At 47.7% G+C, this 20,106-nt stretch overlaps 1 protein-coding gene across 5 annotated transcripts in view; it reads left to right on the forward strand.

The window, feature by feature from the left end:
* Window positions 1-19,005, forward strand: part of FCSK (fucose kinase) — an 86,200-nt gene extending 67,195 nt beyond the window's left edge. For 2 of the 5 annotated variants that reach the window (XR_013624923.1, XR_013624924.1), the window contains exons 23-28: window positions 8,301-8,420; window positions 8,677-8,858; window positions 10,581-10,680; window positions 11,666-11,889; window positions 15,458-15,930; window positions 18,272-19,005. Coding sequence is in view for 2 of the 5 variants with exons in the window: in XM_068130329.2 (XP_067986430.2) it covers window positions 8,301-8,420; window positions 8,677-8,858; window positions 10,581-10,680; window positions 11,666-11,905; window positions 15,458-15,522 (707 nt within the window). In the remaining 3 variants the exon portion in view is untranslated. Of the gene's footprint in view, window positions 1-8,300; window positions 8,421-8,676; window positions 8,859-10,580; window positions 10,681-11,665; window positions 11,906-15,457 lie in introns of all 5 variants that reach the window. The other 3 variants (XR_013624922.1, XM_068130329.2, XM_078786487.1) reach the window with 3 other exon arrangements.
* Window positions 19,006-20,106: the final 1,101 nt, after the last annotated feature.

The following is a 20,106-nucleotide window of genomic DNA, read 5'->3' on the forward strand; positions in this document are numbered from 1 at the left end:
GACACCAGTCCTGTATGTCGCGCCCCATATTCACCCAATAGAACCTCCGGCGGACCCGAGATATTGTCTTTGTCCTGCCCAAATGGCCGCCGGAGCGGGTACCATGCACCTGTTGCAATATGACGTTCTTGAATTTGTCAGGGACTATCACCAGCCAGGAAGTTCTATCAGAGGGAACCTCCACCCACTTGCGATACAAGATGTTGCCTTTCAATTCCAGGGTCTGCCACTGAGCCCAATATGCCTTTGTTTGTGCCCCGAGGGGGGTGACCTCTTCCCCCTTTGGTCTTTGCCCCAATTTGACCCATTGGAACACCGGCCCCAGAACAGGATCCTCCTGCTGGGCCGTGCTCCAAGCCAACTCTCCAAATTCTTCGTCCGCGGTTAGTGGCAAAATTGGCCCTCTCACCCGGGTTGCCCGGACAACGAGGGTCGGGTCCGAATCGCCCAATTGTTCCCTCTCCTCGTGTCTCGCACAAAATTTGCAGTTTTCCCCCAGACAAGGACGCCGAGAGAGTGCGTCCGCATTACCATGGGCCTTCCCGGCCCTATGGGCCACATCAAAATCGTACTGCTGCAACTTTTCCAACCACCTTGCAATTTGGCCCTCCGGTTCCTTGAACCGAAGGTGCCATTGCAAGGAGGAATGGTCAGTTCTAACCAAAAATTTCCGCCCGTACAAGTACGGGTGGAAATGGTTCATGGCAGCCAGCATAGCCAATAACTCTTTGCGAGTGACGCAATAATTTCTCTCGGGCCTACTTAAGGCCCGACTATAATAACCAATCACTCTCTCCACGCCCTCCTGTGTCTGAGACAAAACTGCGCCCAATCCTTCCTGGCTCGCATCCGTGTCCAGGGTAAATGTCCCGTCACTAGTGGGGTAAGCTAGAAGGGGTGCGGATGTTAGACACCCCTTCAATTTTTGGAAGGCCTCGTGGCACTCCCGTGTCCAATTAAATCGCGTCCCCTTCTCCGTAAGCCGGTGGAGGGGACGGGCCAACTCCGCAAATTTCGCCACAAAGCGCCGGTAGTAGGAGCAGAGTCCCAAAAATCCCCGCACCTCTTTGATGGTACGTGGTGCGGGCCACTCCTCTACCGCTTTAATTTTGTCTGGGTCCGTTTTTACCCCCTCGCGGCCGATCACGTGACCTAGATAGGCCACCTCTCTTGCAAACAAAGTGCACTTACTCGGGTTCAGCTTCAACCCTGCCTGTCTGAGGCACCCGAACACCTGGTCCAAATTAGCTACTGCCTGGGGGAACGTTTGGGCATGTACCAGGACGTCATCCAGGTACACCAGGCATGATTGCCATGGCATGCCGCCTAGTACATGCTCCATCAATCTTTCAAAGGTGGCGGGGGCGTTACACAAACCAAACGGCATCACAGTAAACTGATACAGCCCCTTACCTGTGGAAAATGCCGTTTTCTCCTTCCCTGCCCTATCCATCTCCACCTGCCAATACCCACTCTTGAGGTCCAAAGTTGTGAACCAATTTGAGCCCGCAACGGCATCGAGGGTGTCATCAATCCTTGGCAGGGGATATGAGTCCTTGAGTGTCACGTTGTTTAGCTGGCGATAGTCCACGCAGAACCGCGTGGTCCCATCCTTCTTTTTGACCAGCACAACAGGTGACATCCAAGGACTTCCCGAGGGCTCGATCACACCTGCGTCGAGCATTTTTTCAACCTGCTCGTCAGCTTCCGCCCTCTTGCTCCAAGGGAGCCGTCGGGCGGCCTGACGAATAGGCCGGGCCTCACCGGTGTGGATCTGATGTTTCACCAGGCCCGTACGTCCAATATCCTCGGTGGACAGGGAGAAGAGGTCCAAATGGGACCCAACCAGTTTGTGTAAGGCCTCCCTCTGGGTACCTCCCAACTCTACGCTACTACGATTTACCATCTCGCAAATGGGATCGGGCCAATTCCTACTTGTTATTGAAGGCTCCCCCCGGGGTCGGCTCGGCTGGACGTTCTCGCCCCTCACTGTCGCGACTTCCTCAACTGGGGTGCAGCCAGCTACCCTCGTGCCCCTTACTATAGTGCGTGGTTCTGTACTCATATTTATTACTCGGACGGCCACTACCGGTCCGTCCGTTTTTACAAGGGTGCGGCCCACGATTAAACCCGGTATGGACTGCGCTGCCACCGGTTCGACCAGGCCGCAGGACTCCTGCCATGTTGGGCGAGCTGCCCACCGGGCCGGCACTATCGCCTCGGCCCTTGGGGGGATGGTCACGGCCTCGGAAGCCTCCAGCTCCGCTCTCTCGGCCGTGCTCACTCCCCCTAACGGTAGCTCTTCTACTCCCACCTGCAGGATCCCCCGGCACAAGTCGATTTTACAACCGCTGGCAGTCAACAGGTCCAACCCTATTAAACATGGGTCGCACACCTCCGCCACCCAAACATCTATCTCCCTCCTTACCGACCCTAACTTGAGGGTCACAGAACCACGCCCTATGATCGGGGCCGTTACCCCGGTAGCAAGCTGCAAACTATAATTTTGCAGGCGCTGGATCTTATCCCAGCCACCTGCGCTCGAATCAAGGACCACAGGGCTGATGATCGTGGCGCTAGCTCCTGTGTCCACTACGGCGTCTACCCCCACGCCGGCAATTTTGCATCGAATTGTCAGGCTACCGGTTCCAATTTGGCCACAATAAATGACCTGTCGCGTCAATGAGGGCTCTCCTCCATCCTCTTCTGCCGAACACCGCCCTACGTGCCCGACACCTTCTAGTTTCCCGGGGTCTGGCGGGGGGGTGTCTGGGGTCGGCTAACCCGCTCCCCCCTTGGCGGAGTTGAGGACCTCAACCGCCGGGGATCATCCCGGCGCGCGGCTCGACAGTGCCGCGCCAGGTGACCCAGACGGTTGCAGGTATAGCACCTCACCTGATAAGGTGCTTGCCTCCGGAATTCCAAATTTCCCCCCCTGTAGGTCCGAATTGGATTACCCGCTCGTGGTCCACCGCGGGCCACCTCCGGGGCCGCCTGCCATGGTCCAGGTCCCGCCAGGCGCTGGTCCACCAGCCTCCGGACCATGCCCGCCAGGTCAGGACCCACGTCGGGAGCGGGCCCCCTAAGGGGTCCGCCCTCCATCGGGGGTCCTACCTGGCGGACCGCCATTGCGAGACGCTCGCCCCCCCGGGCCAGGGGCCTCGCTGCTTCCCAACGGGCCGCAGCGTCAGCCGCCTGGCTGAGAGTCTGCGGGCGCCACATGGCGAGCTGTTGCCGGAGCTCAATATCCGGGAGGGCCTGGATAAAATGGTCCAGCGCCAGGCTTTCCCGGGAATCCGCTGCCATGCTAGCATGTGCGATCCCCACAGCGCGGCGAATGTCGTGGGCAAGTTCCCCGATGGCTTCCTGGGGCTTGCGCTTTCGCAGCGCGAGCTGAGCTTTAACAAGCTCGCTCTGCTGTTCAATGCCGAATCGATTAATTAGGGCGTCGCGGAGGGCTGGCAGGGTGAGAGCACCCGCTGGTAATGCCGTCAGCACCTCCGCCGCCGCGCCGCGCAATGCGGCCACCAGGTGTACTCCACCTTCGTCCTCACCCCAACCGTTGCCCTTACACACACAGTCAAACTGCGCCAGGTACGCGCGTAGATCACTCTTGCCGTCATACGGCGCGAGTGGGACCTTGTGGGACCACCTCGTATGCGAGTCGTTGCCCGCCTGCCGGACCCCGTGCGTCGCCCCTTGCGGGGTCAGCGCGGGGCCGAACCGGCCGGGCCCCCACAGTACATTACCCCCAAGGGGCTCTCGTGCCTCCCCGGTCCCTCCAACAACTACCCCTGTTGGTGTCGATGCATGGGTCACACCTCCGCAACCCGCTACCCATTCCATACCACCACAACCTTGCTCACCCACACCTCGCACCTCTCGTTCCATACCCTCCGGACCAGCCATACACCTCACTCGTGGCCTCTCACGAACATCCGGGTCTATCTCGACCCCCAAGCTTATTAAATCACCTGGCGCATCATACGCACGACCATATTGGTCACCACTTACACCGGGTCCTCTTTCTCTTCGCTTCTCCTCCATCACCTGCGAATCCCTCATCCGGTTAATGAGCACATCATCACGATCCGAACACAGACTTTGGACCAATTCTTTTACTTCCTCCTTTATCTCTTTCTTATCCTCTCTCCGTCGCTTTTTAATTTCGCTCACCCCTTCTTCCACTTCTTCTAATTTCTGCTTCACCTCCTTCATCTCCTCGTGCGCCCCTTTAAGTTCTTCCTCTAACTCCACTTTATTTTTTTCTATGTGCTCCCGCACCTCCCGCTCTTTAACCTCCATCACCTCTACCACTTTGTTCATTTTTTTCGTCAAGTCCTCATGTACCGTCTGACACTCTTTTTTAATTACCCCTACGTCCTTTTTCATCTCCTTCTGCGTCGATTTTAACCCCTCTATTACCGCTGTGTTCTTCTTTACCTGTTCCCCCAACTCCTTTTGTCCCACTGTCAGTTGTTCTACTCCCAGCGTCAACTCCTCTATACCCCCTTGCAGTTTTACAGTCCCCTTTCTCACCTCCTTCTCCATGCGCTCCTTACAGTGCCTCACCTCCTCGCGCACTCCTCCGACCTCCTCACTCACCCCTCTTCTGATCTCCTCTCCCATCACTTGCATCTCCTGCCCAGATGCCACCCTCATCTGCTCCATTTCCTCCCTGTGAGCATCCAGTTTGGTTTCTACCCCCATTCTGACCCCCTCTATCTGCTGCCCCATTTGGTTAACTTCCCTTTCCGCTTGGTCCCTCATGTCCCTCAATTTGCCTTCCATCCTGTTTTCTAACCCCTCTAACCCATTTTTCACTCCCTCTATCTGATTCGCCTGGGCAGCCATTCTATTTTCTACCCCCTCTAACCCCTTCTTCACCTCTTTTATCCCGTTGTCTAACCCCTCAAATTTGTCGTCTAACTTCCCAAATTTCTTGTCTAAACCCTTAAAATTATTGTCTAACCCCTCTCCGGTACCCCTCGCTTCGTCCCTCATTACCCCCATTTCGTTTCCCATTACCCCCAATTGCTCATTCTGAGCCTCCATCCGGTTCCCCATTACCCCCATTTCGTTTCCCATTACCCCCAATTGCTCATTCTGAGCCTCCATCCGGTTCCCCATTACCCCCATTTGGTTTCCCAACCGCTCACTATCAGCCCTCATTCCCACCATTTGTTCCATAAGGGCCCTCATTTGCAGGAGGAAAAGGTTCGAATCCACCAGGGGCGCTGCCACGGTCGCGGGCGCGGTGACCAGCGAGGCGCCATTTTGTGCGTCTGCTACCCTCGCTGCTTCGCTCTCCTCACGTCCCTCAATTTGGTCCTGGACCGACCCTGCCTCACTCTCCACTACCGGACCCCAGCCGACTTGGTCTGCCATAGCGCGACTTTCAAAATTCGGGTTTTTATTTCCGTATAACAAAATCAAATTTCGCCGTTATAATTTCGTCGAGCGCAGTAAACGCGCTCCGGATCGATTCTACCTCCCAAAGTTTGGGCCTAACAAATTTAGTCCCGGGTCCGAATTCCACTCCTCGACACCAATTGTTACAGACGCGGTGGTGGATGTTGGTTCACCGAGCGATTTGGTATGACCGCGCCTGCACAAGTTACCCGATTATACTCGAACGTTGCCGAGTCGCGCTACGCTAGGTCAATGAAGGAAAAGGACACACGGCTGGGATTCAAATGACACGACACCAAGGGTTCAGTTCTCAAGACCTCCGGAGGAGGTTATATTAGGGCGGAAGGTTAGATTACAACTACAAGAGGGACATCATAGAAAGACAAGCACTTAGACACACTCTTATATTAACCCCAACAGACGACAGATAAACGGGACAAAACTGACTCACACGGGGATTGATGGCAAGGAAAGGCAGGATCGATGGCTCCAGGTGCACCTGGGCTCAGGGCAGAATCGACCCGGTTCGGTCCGGTCCAAAGATGCGGGGAGGTATCGTCGCGCTGGGGGTGGCGGTGGCTTCCTCTGCTCTCCGTAGTTCAGGCGCATCTGACCTCACATCCGGTAAGTCGCCGCGTATATCCGGCGGGGAGTGACACGCCCTCGGCTCGTTAGCTCCGCCCCAGATGGAATCGGCACGTTGCTTCTCATTGGGTGCGTGCGGGGGGGTTACCGGCTCCGCCCTTGACGAGGGGCTGACAAGGAGCCCCTTCGTGGTAACCCCGTCGGAGCGCATGGTCATGGCGGCTAACCGAGCCGGTGTGAGGACGCACACTCCCCCCGCGCGCCGTTGTTGTAGTTGTTGTTGTTGTTTCATGGGGAAGATGGGAGGAGGTAAGGGAAGGTCCTAAACTCACTACTGGTGCCATATAATCACATTCTGGTGCAACGAAGAGTCAGAATTAATGGAAACGAGTCCTTAACTGACATAGACTAAGAATAACTAGCAAGATGTCCGAAAGTTGTCTACGTGAGATGCGGTGGACCTGGGCACGACATTTAATGGGGGAAAAAGGGGAAGGTCGGTTCTACAGAGTGTTGTTTACAGACAATGGGACTAGGGAATGGGGGATTGGGGATAGTTGGGGAGTATTGGGGAAATAGGGGAATATTTACAAGCGGATATGGAGGCCAAATTCCATATTCGCAACAAAGCTTGTAAAATATCACCCCTCCTCCCTCCGTGGTGGTTGTATAAAGGTCAAAGGGCGTTCCCGTAGTTAGTCCATAAAAACATACATGCAGGACACGATATATCTTTTCTTTTGACAGTTATATCCTTATTATGTGTATTAGCGTAAGGCTGTGTCTTCCATTAATTGAAATACTCCATTGCACCAGTGAAAGAGATAGATTCCCTGCCATTCCCCCCTTTCCGTCAATTGCAATTCGAAGCGCCTTCCGCATTTTGGTCGGTTTTTCCCTTCATCCGCCATTGACCACGAGGCAGGGTTGGGGGAAGGAAGGCGTTTCCCCACCTCGTCAGAGAGGGGAGGAGTGAGCCAGCCCCACTCGACCAACCATGAGCCAGGGGTTTGGCTGGAGAGGGCGGAGGAAGAACTTTTGGGGGAGGTTCGCCAAGGTTGAGGGGCGGGGCCTATATAACCCACGGCGCGACGCTCCCCCAGGGAGTCGAGTCGAGCTTGGAAGCAGAAACGGAGATGCACTTTTGAGTCGAGTCGAGCTTGGAAGCAGAAACGGAGATGCACTTGAGAGTCGAGCTTGGAAGCAGAAACGGAGATGCACTTTTGAGCCGAGACAAGGAGGGTCACAAAGAGCTGAGTTGGTCATCAGTGGTTGCGTTCAGTGGTTGCGTTCAGTGATTGCGTTGAGGGGTTGCGTTGGAGACGGAGTGGTTGGACCAAACAAAAGAAGAGAGGAGAGAACCCGTCACGCCAGACCCCCCACCAGCGCGTCGGCTCTGACCGTGATCCGACCCGTGATCCGACCCGTGATCCGACCCGTGATCCCACGCACACGACAGGATCGGTGACATCAGCGGCCGTCGAGGTCCAGCCCGACGTCCCGTGCAGGATCAAGCTCCAGCCAGCTCCGTGCCGTCCTCCCCCTCCAGCCACGAACCTCCTTCCAGCCAATCCACTCTGCAATTCCCCGTGTGAGTCGTCTTTGTTTGTTCTGTCCTGGGGTTAATTAAGTCTGTATAACGATAAGCTAGTATTTTCCCTGTGTCACCTGCGTCTTATGTGCTTGTAAATAAACGTGACTGCTTTCTTTTTGCTTATGTGTGTAAATAGTAAATAAATTTAGTAGTATTTCCAACCTTTTTGTCTTCGTTTTCCTCTTTGCATTGCGTCGTTTTCGTCTTTTCCCTCATTGAGCAGCTGGGGTGCGATACGGCCAAAGTCTGGGTGAATCGGGTGAGTTTTGTTAGGTCGCGGTCTTACACCACCGCTCGGTCTATAACATCTAACCGCGATCTGTAACAATGTAGTTCCTCCTGACCTCCACCAACCTGAGGTTAAAGGTTAAAGCCCGGGCCTGCAGAAAAGCCTTTGCATGTTTTTGTTAATTGTGTGTATGGATATATACATATATATATTCTTGCAATTTGTGTTAAAGTATTGTCCTATTGATGTGAACCAGTCTCGCTTTCCAGTTTGAACATGTTTCACAATCCAGAATAACCTTTAGAATAGATCATAATATGATAATCCTGCCACAATAATCTCAAATATAATTAGTCGCCACATTCGGTCTTCATGTACTTTTTTTTCATGGTTTGGGTAATCAAATGAATGTAAAGAACGCGTGAGTGTGATTTGTAACACATTTAGTTTTCCGGTATGGTGTGTCATTGTGATGCACAGGTACGAGCAGCATCCTTGCCGGTGCAGTGCTGGCTGTGCTGGGAGAAATCCGAGGCACACCTTACGATCGGCATTCATTGCTGCATGCTGTGTTGCTTCTGGAACAGGCACTCACTACTGGTTTGGATTGCTACTAGTTTGTACCATTTCCTGCACATATGATGCAAGCTGCAGATGCTCTCACTGTTTTGGGCCATGTCGTTCTCCATTATGGATTGCCTGGAATGAATCGATTGTTAATTCCTTTGATCATTTCTTGCAATATCTTGTCACTTTCTCACTTCAGTCTTCATAACACTTTTCTGCGTTATATTTTGTACATGGTACAGATAATTGTTTAAAATGTTGTGTATGCATGGGGGATGCCTTTGTGCAGGGGGTGGTTGGCAAGACCAATTGGGAGGTCTGTATCCTGGGGTGAAGCTCGGGCGTTCTAAGTCCACGTTACCTCTTCACGTGGAGGTGCAGACATTGAATCCACAACACACTCGTATTTTGGAGGAACGTCTGGTACTTGTCTACACTGGGCGCACTCGACTTGCTCGCAACTTGCTGCAGGTTTCTCCTCTATTTACCTTTTTTTTGCAATACCGCTATTTATTCCTCGGGCATGCTTCTTATTTGTATGACTATAGGACAGGTGTTTGAAAAGCAGTTTAAAATTCCATCACTTAATCTATTTGGTGTTGGCCTAATGGTTAGGGTGGCGGGCTTGGAATCCTAAGGTCCTGAGTTCGAATCCCGTTGACTTAACGCCAGGTGGGGTTGACTCGGCCTGTCATCCTTCCGAGGTCGGCAAAATGAGTACCAGATTACTGGTTATAGAGAGGCATTGCATCAGCGGCAGACGCGCCCACATAAAAATGATGCAACCAGCAGCCGGGTGGCTGCACACGAACCACCACTTAATCTATTGAACAAGCATTAAATGTGGCTTATATGGCTTTTCTAATCGTCATGTAGACATTGAATGGACGACACACAAGGAAACGCAAACACGGAAGGAGGCCACTCAGCCCATCGAGCTCGTGTCATCTCCACATTCCCAACAACACAGAGACACAACACTATCTCTATACCCCTACATGAGACGGGCAGAACGGGATAGACATGTAAAACTACTTTGAGTTAGGCCGAGGCTAATAGACACCTTTTTAATGCAAATGACCCTCACTTCTCAACACCCTCATAGGCAATCTTCGCTTCTGTGAACAGGTATGCTATCGCACCTCATTCTCGGTGTATCCCCATGCCATATGTTTACATCATTAGGAAGGTATCGCCTGATGTTTCATGATGATGGAGGCCTTCCTTTAGCTGAATAAATGATCTCAAGCCAACACCAGGCTCGGCTGACAGTTTAAATGCTCTAATGGTGGCGAGGTGCCATTTTAAACCGTTTATTCGACACGTGGCTTTTTGATACCTAGGGTCCGTAATAAAACATTTGTTTTGGTGTCAAAGCCAGTGACCAATTGCTAATTAATAGTAGGATCACCATTTAGCTTCAACCCATGAGAGACTTACGATTGATGCATTAATTTAACGAGCAACGGTACCTGCCCTAGGGGCGGGGCTTCAATTGGGAGGCCCAAATGAAAAGGCAAAATATCAGAAATTGAAGGTTTTATTTTATTTTAAACGATTTATATAAACATCCGTTAAATCATATCACACGCAAATCTTCAAAATCTAAACAGTATTTGTAGAATTTCAATAAAAGCCACATCACTGTTCATATCGGTAAATATTATTCCATCGTATTTGGAAAAACTGGAAAATTGGAAAAATTGGAAAATTGGGGAAAAAATGGAAAAACAATATAGCCTATTTTACTCCAGGGGGTCCCAGGATTACCCACCCAAAATTTCGTTGCGATCGGTTCAGCCGTTTCTGCGGTACCTGGGAACAGACAGACAGACATTTGGTGAATTATAGTAAGATGTAAAAAAAAATAGACATCAAAATAATTGTTTTGCATGAGTTTCGCCCCCAAATTGCCATTGGGTAGAACATACCGAGTCAGTCGCCCATGATTGGTTGTTTGCATTGAATCCTGAAAGATTTTCACGAATCCTAAAATTCTCCTGGGATTTGCAGCGGTACACGTTTGTTTTGCCGGCGAATATCACACCAATGTTTGTCCCCGCTATCACATTGGCGAATCACCTCTGGATGGCTGACTTTACCATGTGACTACGTATTATAGGCCGAAGCCATTTGGCCTTTGGTAAACCGAGTGATTTATTCAATAGATAGCTGATCATGCGTTTGTCACAGGATGTCATACGTCGTTGGTATGCTCGACAACCAGAATTGGTGGCAGCTGTGGACGAGTTGGAAGACACTGCAATGAAATGTGCAAAGGCCTTCGAGCAAGGTACGAGGCATTACTATGATTAGAGCATTCCTGAGCCACGCCCTCTTTTTCAATGGAGTGTGTACATGATAAAGTGTGTACATGATAAAGTGTGTACATGATAAAGTGTGTACATGATAAAGTGTGTACATGATAAAGTGTGTGCATGATAAAGTGTGTGCATGATAAAGTGTGTGCATGATAAAGTGTGTGCATGATAAAGTGTGTGCATGATAAAGTGTGTGCATGATAAAGTGTGTGCATGATAAAGTGTGTGCATGATAAAGTGTGTGCATGATAAAGTGTGTGCATGATAAAGTGTGTGCATGATAAAGTGTGTGCATGATAAAGTGCGTGCATGATAAAGTGCGTGCATGATAAAGTGCGTGCATGATAAAGTGCGTGCATGATAAAGTGCGTGCATGATAAAGTGCGTGCATGATAAAGTGCGTGCATGATAAAGTGCGTGCATGATAAAGTGCGTGCACGATAAAGTGCGTGCACGATAAAGTGCGTGCACGATAAAGTGCGTGCACGATAAAGTGCGTGCACGATAAAGTGCGTGCACGATAAAGTGTGTGCACGATAAAGTGTGTGCACACGATAAAGTGTGTACATGATAAAGTAAAATGTCATGATCCGTGTCTTTTCTCAAGTCCTGCTATGTCTTTCACTTCCATTGTCAGAACTCACTTAGCCATTGGTGCGTGTTCAATGTGTTGCATGCTATCTGTTCAAAGGATAGCTTGCCTCAGTTACAATGTGGGATATCTGAAGATTTGGAAAATAATTTGTGAGGGGCAGGGAGATGGAGCAGAGACGCGGACGTTTTCTATAACTAGCCTTGGCGTTTTCTTCTCACCTGGCAATATTCATTCTGCATTCCAGGTCAAAAAAGCTTGTTTGGGTTGTGAGTCGAGTTAGTTTCTTATGACAATTTATACCATGTGTTGACTTATTTTCACTTTGATAAATCTTTTCTGATTTGTGTATTCCTTCCTGGTAGGTGATGTGGAGACCATGGGAGTTTGCCTGCAAGCTTACTGGAAGCAGAAGGTGGCTCTAACCCCTGGTACAAGCCCTTTGGCAGTGCAGCACATCATGGCGGTGCTCTCTCCCCTCGCACTCGGCCAAAGTCTTGCAGGCGCTGGTGGTGGTGGCTTCCTTTTCATGCTTGGCAAGCAGCCGTGGCCAGCAGACGCTGTGCGATCTGCACTTTCTGCACTGCCTGTATGTCACTGCAGATGTGCGTGCACACACGCACGCACGCACACACACACACGCACACCTTCATCCCCAGCTTATGTGTAGGTACAAAAGGTGATTTCAAATGCAAAAGAATGCACTTGCTGCAAGAAGCAACAATTTGTTTTTATGGCATAAAGTGCTCTTCTTGAAAATGCAAGGGGACACAAATTTTGGTGTTGCTGTCCCATAAAGTTGTGACATCGGAGGGGTTGGGGAGGGGGATTATTTGGTGTTTACTGAGGAAATTAGTTCATCTGGTACCAGTATTAGTTGGTGGACGGACGGTGTCCTTCTCGAAGAGTGGGCAAGCTATCGCTGGCACCCTGAACTAATTACAAATTCCTGCCCTAACGACTGCTGGGAAAGCAAGGGCAAACCACCTTGTTTAACCCATGCTCAGGAAGCTCCTTCAGCCACACCGATGCTCTGTGGAGAGACAGACAGACACAGACAGAGACAGAGACAGAGACACACACAGAGACAGAGACACAGAGAGAGACACACACAGAGACAGAGAGAGAGAGAGAGAGAGAGAGAGAGAGAGACAGAGTCTCAAAAGGTGGAGGAAGCGAGCAGGTAGAAGCCAAAATATTAAACCGTTAATTAATACATCACCACCGACTTGGTGAGGCTTCATCTATTCAAGTGAAGGTCTTTCCTCTATTGTAAAAGTCTTGTCTTTTTTAATTCTGTTATCTTCAAGGTTTTGAGCATGTCTGTTTCAATACAAAGACAGGCTCACATAAGAGATTTACAAACGGTTTACTTAGGATGAAAACATTATTTATTCATATTGTGTAATTAGTAAATCGCAGCATTAATAATTTTCTCCATGATGCTTTCTATGAAATTTCATTACATATGGTAAGAGTATACTGAATAAGTTGTACAAAGGGGGACATATGAACATCACCTATAGGGGAAACAAGGACTGGAGGTGAACGGGCAACAATAACAAATGCTCCACATGCAAATAAAAGGCATAATTTAAAATAAGAGTAAATGAGTTTAAATATCTTGGGTTCAGTGTAACATCTGATGAAACGTAACAAAAGACATAACACCAAGGCAGGTTCTGTGTCATCCGATAACGTTAGTCATTTTTGTGGAAAAGGAGGGATATATCAAAAGACGTGCAAATGAAGATATTCATTGGAATAGTTTCACCCACCGATTTTGATTATACATGTATTAGCAAAGAACCCGTCCATTAATTCTCAGCACAGGTATAAACTGCCACCCTGGCGTTTCACGTGCAGGGCGTCGCATCAACGAGCCGGCCATCGGAGGCCCGTTAAGCCCAGAGGACCTGTATATGCCAGCAATGGAGGCTCTGGTGGACGTTAAATATCCCATGATGTATTTTGCGAAGATGGGCAAGTTATTGCCAGTGCCCTGGCTAAATTCCAACTTCTTCCCACCTTCAGTCAAATGTCAGGCCTGGCCAGGTTCTATAAAGAGTTGGCCAGTATTGTATCTTCCGGCCGACCTCATACGCTACTGGTCAAAAGATTTAGAACACCTCAATTTTTCCAGTTTTTTAAATTGAAATTTACGCAGTTTAATGTCTCAATGCACTTTGAAATTAAGCATAGAACAAATAAACAATTGGAGATGAAAAAGAAATCATAGAATCATTTTGTTTAAGAAATTTTAATTTTAATTTTTGACTCAGCAAAGTGGCCACCTTTTGCATATATAACCGCCGAACACACTCGTGGCATTCTTTCTACAATGGAAATCAAATATTGTTCAGGAAGTTCTTCCCAACACTGTTGCAGAAGTTCTCACAAATGTGTTTCACTTGTAGGTTGCTTTGGTTTCACCCTTCTGTCCAGTTCATCCCAAACCAGCTCGATGGGGTTTAAGTCTGGACACTGTGCTGGCCATTCCATGATATGAAGCCTACCGTCTTGTTCTTTTCCTCGAAGTTAGTTTTGACATAGCCTGGAGGTGTGTTTAGGGTCATTATCTTGCTATAGGATGAACCCCTGACCAGCTCGGCATATACCAGAGGGTATTGCATGGTGCTGCAAAATGCTGTGGTAGCCCTTTTGGTTCAGGGTGCCAATCACTCTGTGCAAGTCGCCAACTCTGGATCCAGCAAAAGAGCCCCAGACCATCACGCTTCCTCCTCCATGTTTGACATTTGGTGTCACACACTGAGGAACCATGCTTTTGCCTACTCGACGGCGTACAAAAACCCTGCGCGATGAACCAAAGATTTCAAATTTTGATTCATCGGTCCATAAGACCTTCTTCCAGTCTTCAGTAGTCCACTAGCGGTGCTTCATGGCCCAGGCAAGCCTCTTTTTCTTATTTTGCCATCTTAGCAATGGCTTTCTTACTGCCACTCGACCTGTCAAACCTGCAGCCCAAAGTCTTCTCTTCACAGTTGAAACTGAGACTTGCTTACTTCGACCAGTGTTAAGCTGTGCTTGATGCTGTTGTCCTGTGAGCCGCCTATCACGGAAGCTGTTGACTCTCAGAAACTTGTCTTCTGATTCTGTTGTGGCTTTGGGTCTGCCAGACCTCTTCCTGTCAGAGTTTCCTCCAGTTTCCAATATACTACTTCCTGCAGTGCAATATTAGCCTGGTGTTGGCTTCGCGGTTAGGGTGCTAGCTTGGGATCCTAGGATCCTGAGTTTAAATCCCGGTCGATCGCTGAATTAACACCAGGGTGGTTGACTCACTGACTCAGCCTGTCATCCTTCCGAGGTCGGCAAATTGAGTACCAGCTTGCTGGGATGAATGATCCGGTGTGTACCCCAATTTAGAATAGGTACACCATATCCCTGCGCATCGTAAGAGCATGACCAAGGGTTGGTGTCAGGAAGGGCATCCGGCCATAAAAACATTGCCTCAAACAGGGCCCCATGAGGTCATGGGGCCTGCAAAGCTAACCCCTGCTCTAGCGGTGAAAAATGGCCTTAAAACGATCATTCATTCATTCATTCTGCAGTGCAATATTGTTTAAATAATGCTTCAGAGGGTGTAATAACAGTCTGTTCCAATACTGCTTTTATACAGACAGGGGGTTTGTAATCAAGTAATCAGCAGAGGTTGGGACACCTGTCGGAATTGTTTGCATCATCTTTCAAGGCTTAATTTACTTCCATTGCTGCAGAACAGCTGTAAGTTGTTAACCCATTACTTGTTCCCTGAAGAAGGCCTTTTCTTACAATATAACTGTGCAATTTACATTATTTTCCCGTTTTTGCTAACATAAGCTTTTTTTTTTCACCTCGAGCAGTTTACTGCTTACCTTTGTACCATTTCAGGTTATTCACTGGACATTAAACTGCGTAAATTTCAATAAAAACTGGAAAAATTGAGGTGTTCTAAAACTTTTGACCGGTAGTGTAAGTCGGTTGGAATAATTGGCACTGTTGGAGAAAGGAAGGGTTACCTTCTTAAATCACAAAAGGGAAACTCCTTGGAATACATGCAACGCATTCCCCTTAAAATATAATTTTCTTAGTGTTTTGAGCCTTTTTGTTGTTGTTCCGGTGTCATGTGACTTCCTGTATGTGTCTGTCTACCTGCACAGGGTGCAGAAAATCTACAGCTGTACAAAGTTGCAATAGATCAGGAAGGACTCGTGATAAAATTTGAGTGACCTGCGATCTCGCTGACGAGTTCAAGAGAAACACTCAAGAAAACCTGCACCACGCGTCCATCCGGCCACCAAGGAATTCCCTTCGATTTAATCCTCTGTTACTTTACAATATCAACGACCAGTTGCACATACTCTCCCCTACCTTTTCCCACCACCCTCATTCTCAACCTGCAACTTCATCTTCTTTCCCCACATTCCAATCCCACTAAGTGCACATCTTGCTGCCATAGAACACAAGACACACACACTTGATGAGAGACCAAATATATACTTGGTGTTTCTAAATCTTATTTCTATGAGCAGGCACACAGGATGGCCGAGAGGTGCGCACACTTTCGTCTAAGCTGTCCAGCCTGGGTTCGAATCCCAACCCAGCTATAAACCGTCATCCTGGTGTTTCACAGGCAGGTTGATTCATCAATGTGTCCAGCGGACAGCCATTAAACTGGCATCTCATCTGCCGGCATTAGTTGGTTTTTGCTTTTCTTGCTTGACTTGAAAATCATCTCCAAGTTGTTCATGTATTTCAAATACTTTCCTTCATAATTTTTATGTTTTGTTTTCTTGTCATCAGTTTCCTTTCTCTCACTCTCCCACCTTGTCTTGACACTGATATGGATGTTGGGAGTGGTAGAGTACTCTAATGATCAGTACTTGAACCGCTTTTAGCTCACCTGGAACAAGCATTGTTCAGGTGAGGTATTAGCATCGCACAGTGTCCATGAGTCGGGCTGGGTGTAAACACTCGGAACTTCTTCTCCAAAACTACGCACACGGTTTTGATGAAACTTGACCACAACCTTCATCACCTGTGATGTACTAAAGGCTGTTCACGGCATGAAAAAAAAAAGGGGGTTTGCCCCCCAAAATAGGTATTTACTTTACTATCCGTTATATATTTTGTGCACCATCCACGCCTACCAGTGGTTACCTTGTTCTACCAGGTGAACCCAGAGGCATTGCCCCTATTTTTATAATACAGTGCCTCCGCTTAATAAAACTACCTTGGGACCGGGGTTTATGTGGTCTTATGAACCAATGGTTTTATAAACCGAGACTTGCAGATTAGCCGACAGTTTTTAAAAAAAATTTGTAACATTTTCGGTATTTCTGCACATATCAAACCAAACAGATTGTACAATATTGTACAATACAGTACACATGGCCTAATTATTAATGAATCGCCAAATGTCTGTCTGAACAATGAGCTATGCCCTCAAAAGATACCTGACGTCACCTTGAAATTTTTCAAACCCTTCCATGTTGTCAAATCCGTGCCTCTCAAGACCGATTTGCAGACTGTGAAGACAATCCCGCATTTCAGCATTTGAAGGAGTGCCTTCGACATCTTCATTAACTTCTTCAGTGGTGTCATCAGATCCTGACCCGGTGAATTCATATCGTTGATTTCTGACACAATTCCTTCCAAGACCGTTTCATCTTCCTCTTCGTTCTCCTCTTCTTGCATAGGTGATCATGATTGTGAAGTTTCGTGTCGATTGGATATGGTTCGTTTTTTTGATCCAATATGGCTGCCAAATCACATGACTTGTGATGTCATCGTTTTCACACTATATGCAGCAAAGGTATTGGATGATACTTGTAAAGTTTCGCATCGATAGGTTAAATGGTTTCAGAGATATATTTTTTTTTATATTTTCCTTCAATCTAATATGGCTGCCACACCATGTGACCAGTGACATTTTTTTTCAAGCTTATACTCCCATGGGTAGTCGAACATATGTTTATAATTCCGCATTGATCCGTTCAGCGCTTTCAAAAAAATTTTTTTTAAACATTTTTGGTTAAAATCCAATATGGCTGCCAGATCATGTGACCTATGACATCATCATTTTAAAACTTTATTCCACAAGGCTAGTAGATCATGTGCTTGGAGTTTCGCATCGGTCGAGTAAGCCATCTGGAGAAGAGGTTTTTTAAAGGTTTTTCTTTTCAATCCTATAAACGTTAAAACGTTTTCTTTTCTCTTCTGGTGGCTATCTGTGTCACTGCTGATGTTCTTTGATATCCAATATGGCTGCCAAAACACGTGACCGATAACCTCATTAATTTAATTCGCCAATACAATTTTTCTGTAGATCACCCTCAATAATTTTCATAATCTGATAAAGCGTTCTATGTATCGAATTATGACATAATGCAGGCACTGATGATGTTACATCATTAATACTGCATTACTTATTCCCCATGGGAAGTACTTGACATATGCCAAGTTTCAAATTTTTCCATGCAGCGGATTCAGAGAAAAAGATGTCCAAAGTTTTTTCTTTTTTCCCCCAACATGGCACTTCCAACTCACACCACGTGACCTATGACATCATAATTAATCGGACAATTGGATTAGATCGAGAAAGCAGCTGCAGAGAAAATTATTTTAAAAGAAAATAAACATGCAAAAACAGCAGAAGTATAATGTTGTGGTTTTGGAAAAGTCACCCCCTAGGGAGCATATCTATTTACACTATAGGAATCCCGAGATAGTTCTTTCTTAGTTGATGTAAAGTTAGAACTTTGCCATTTGTCTAAACTCTCTTTCTTTCAATCTACATTCGGTTCGATCTCCGGTCCCTCTGCTCGTTCGGCCCTTCACTCTTTCATTACCAACCATAACCTCCATCCAAACTCAAACCGGCAACCGACTCCTCGATGAGTAACAAGTAATTAGCAATAATCCTCCGGATCAGCTGTCTAACCTTCTTGTACCTCTATACCTTTGTCACCCAGAATGTCTTCTCAAACACACCAAATGCAAGGACCATGATAGTGGGAGCCACCCCTTTTTGGATACACACCAATGGGAAAACCAGCTGGGATTGGAAGATGATTGCGCACGGACTTTCACGTCTTGGAAAGCCACGCCCTGCCTGGCAATTATAAAGCACAGGGCACGACCTGGTTCAGGGAGGTGGTGATCTGTGGTGAACAACTGGCAGTGGAGTGCAGCTACGATGACCTGTGACGAACTGGTGTGGCGCCTCAGAAAAAGCTGGGTCGTGTGTGGAAACCTCGGTACGGGTATGGTAGTGTATGCTCGAAGGTTCGCCTGCCGGAACGAACCACACTGGGTCGTGTTGGGTCCAGGATAAGCTGCACTGGGTCCAGAGTGAGGTGAGGTGAGGCGCTGTGACGCCACTCCTACATTAACACTCCATCACTGTCCTCATTAAAAATCCCTCCTCCCACCTATATTATTTGGCCCGATCCATCCCTCTGGTGGCATGAGGTAGGACTGGAGTCGTTCCCATACTCCAAATTGCCTCTTTCATTCTCTTATTCCTTCCTATCTTCCTTGCAGAATGAGTACCTTGTCCTGTGTGGATTGGTAAGACTGGAGGAATACTTGCTTTGGTTAAGTCTGCTCTTTTGTACCTTTTTACTTTGTTTGTTTGCTGTACATACCTGCCTTTTGCTTTTGATTTCTCTTGGTGAATAAAGAGCTATAAATAATGTGCTTTTCACCACTGTTTTGTTATAAGTAACAGTTGTGCATTTTCCATCTCCTCTCTCGTCCTTCATTGATCCGCCAGTGTGTACGTAGTGAATAACCGGAAGTTCTACCCCAGTACCCCACTGTTTCACTTCGGTAGTGGTTTTCCAGTGCTGCACTTGTATTCCGCTTGGGGTTAGAGTTAGGGTTGTTAGGGTTAGGGTTATGGTTAACTAAGTAATGTAATGGCTGATCCGAGTGCGCGATCCTAGGTTAGTTGGGCCATGTTGCACCCGAGTAAATGGTGTCAGACAGGGGACCCTGGGAGATTTGGCCATCTGATTGACATTTGTCGTTGGTCTGACCTGACATTCTGCGGAGTCACCTGTGGGACTTTGGCCGGTCAGGGGAAGTTCGAGGGGTTTCCCATCATGAAGAACCCCGGTTCCAGAACAGTATAAAACTAGAAAGAGCATTCAGAGATTGCAGACCCTCGCCAGGACCTGTTTTCAGTGGTTTTTTTTTAAGGCTTTTGTGCTTGGGGAAAAAATGGCGACCGAACCACGTGACCGATGACGTCATTATTTTTTTCCTCCACCAATTTATCCCTAGATGATGCTCAAGAAATTTCATCTTGATCGGATGAAGTTTTTTACTTGTCGAATTATGACGTCATAAAGGAGGCACCTATGACATCATCATTAACATAAGTTATTCCACATGGAGAGTTCTTTACAATGAGCCATGTCTCAATATTTTCTATTTAGTGCTTTCGGAGATATAGAGGTGCAACGTTTTTCTGTTTTTCCAAGATGGCGGCCATACCACTTGACCTATGACATCATAATTATCATTAAAAAGTTATACAGGTGGAGTTGCACCTATGGTGAAAATATCCTATCAAACAGACCAACGGTTGCAGAGAAAATCATATTTATTCTGTGCAGCCAAATAGACAGACAGACAGACAAACAGATGAAAAATCACTGATTGGAGCGACACTTGGCAAAAGAGAACAAAGTAGAATGGCACTCGGTGGAGCATCCTTTTGACCTCACAAATATATAATTGGTGGTTTAATAATATGTCCTGATATGCAAATCGCCTTCAAATTTTACGTTAATGGGATGAA

This window comes from Myxine glutinosa, chromosome 11 (genome assembly GCF_964187855.1).
Source record: "Myxine glutinosa chromosome 11, kmMyxGlut1.1, whole genome shotgun sequence".
Classification (NCBI taxonomy): Eukaryota; Metazoa; Chordata; class Myxini; order Myxiniformes; family Myxinidae; genus Myxine; species Myxine glutinosa.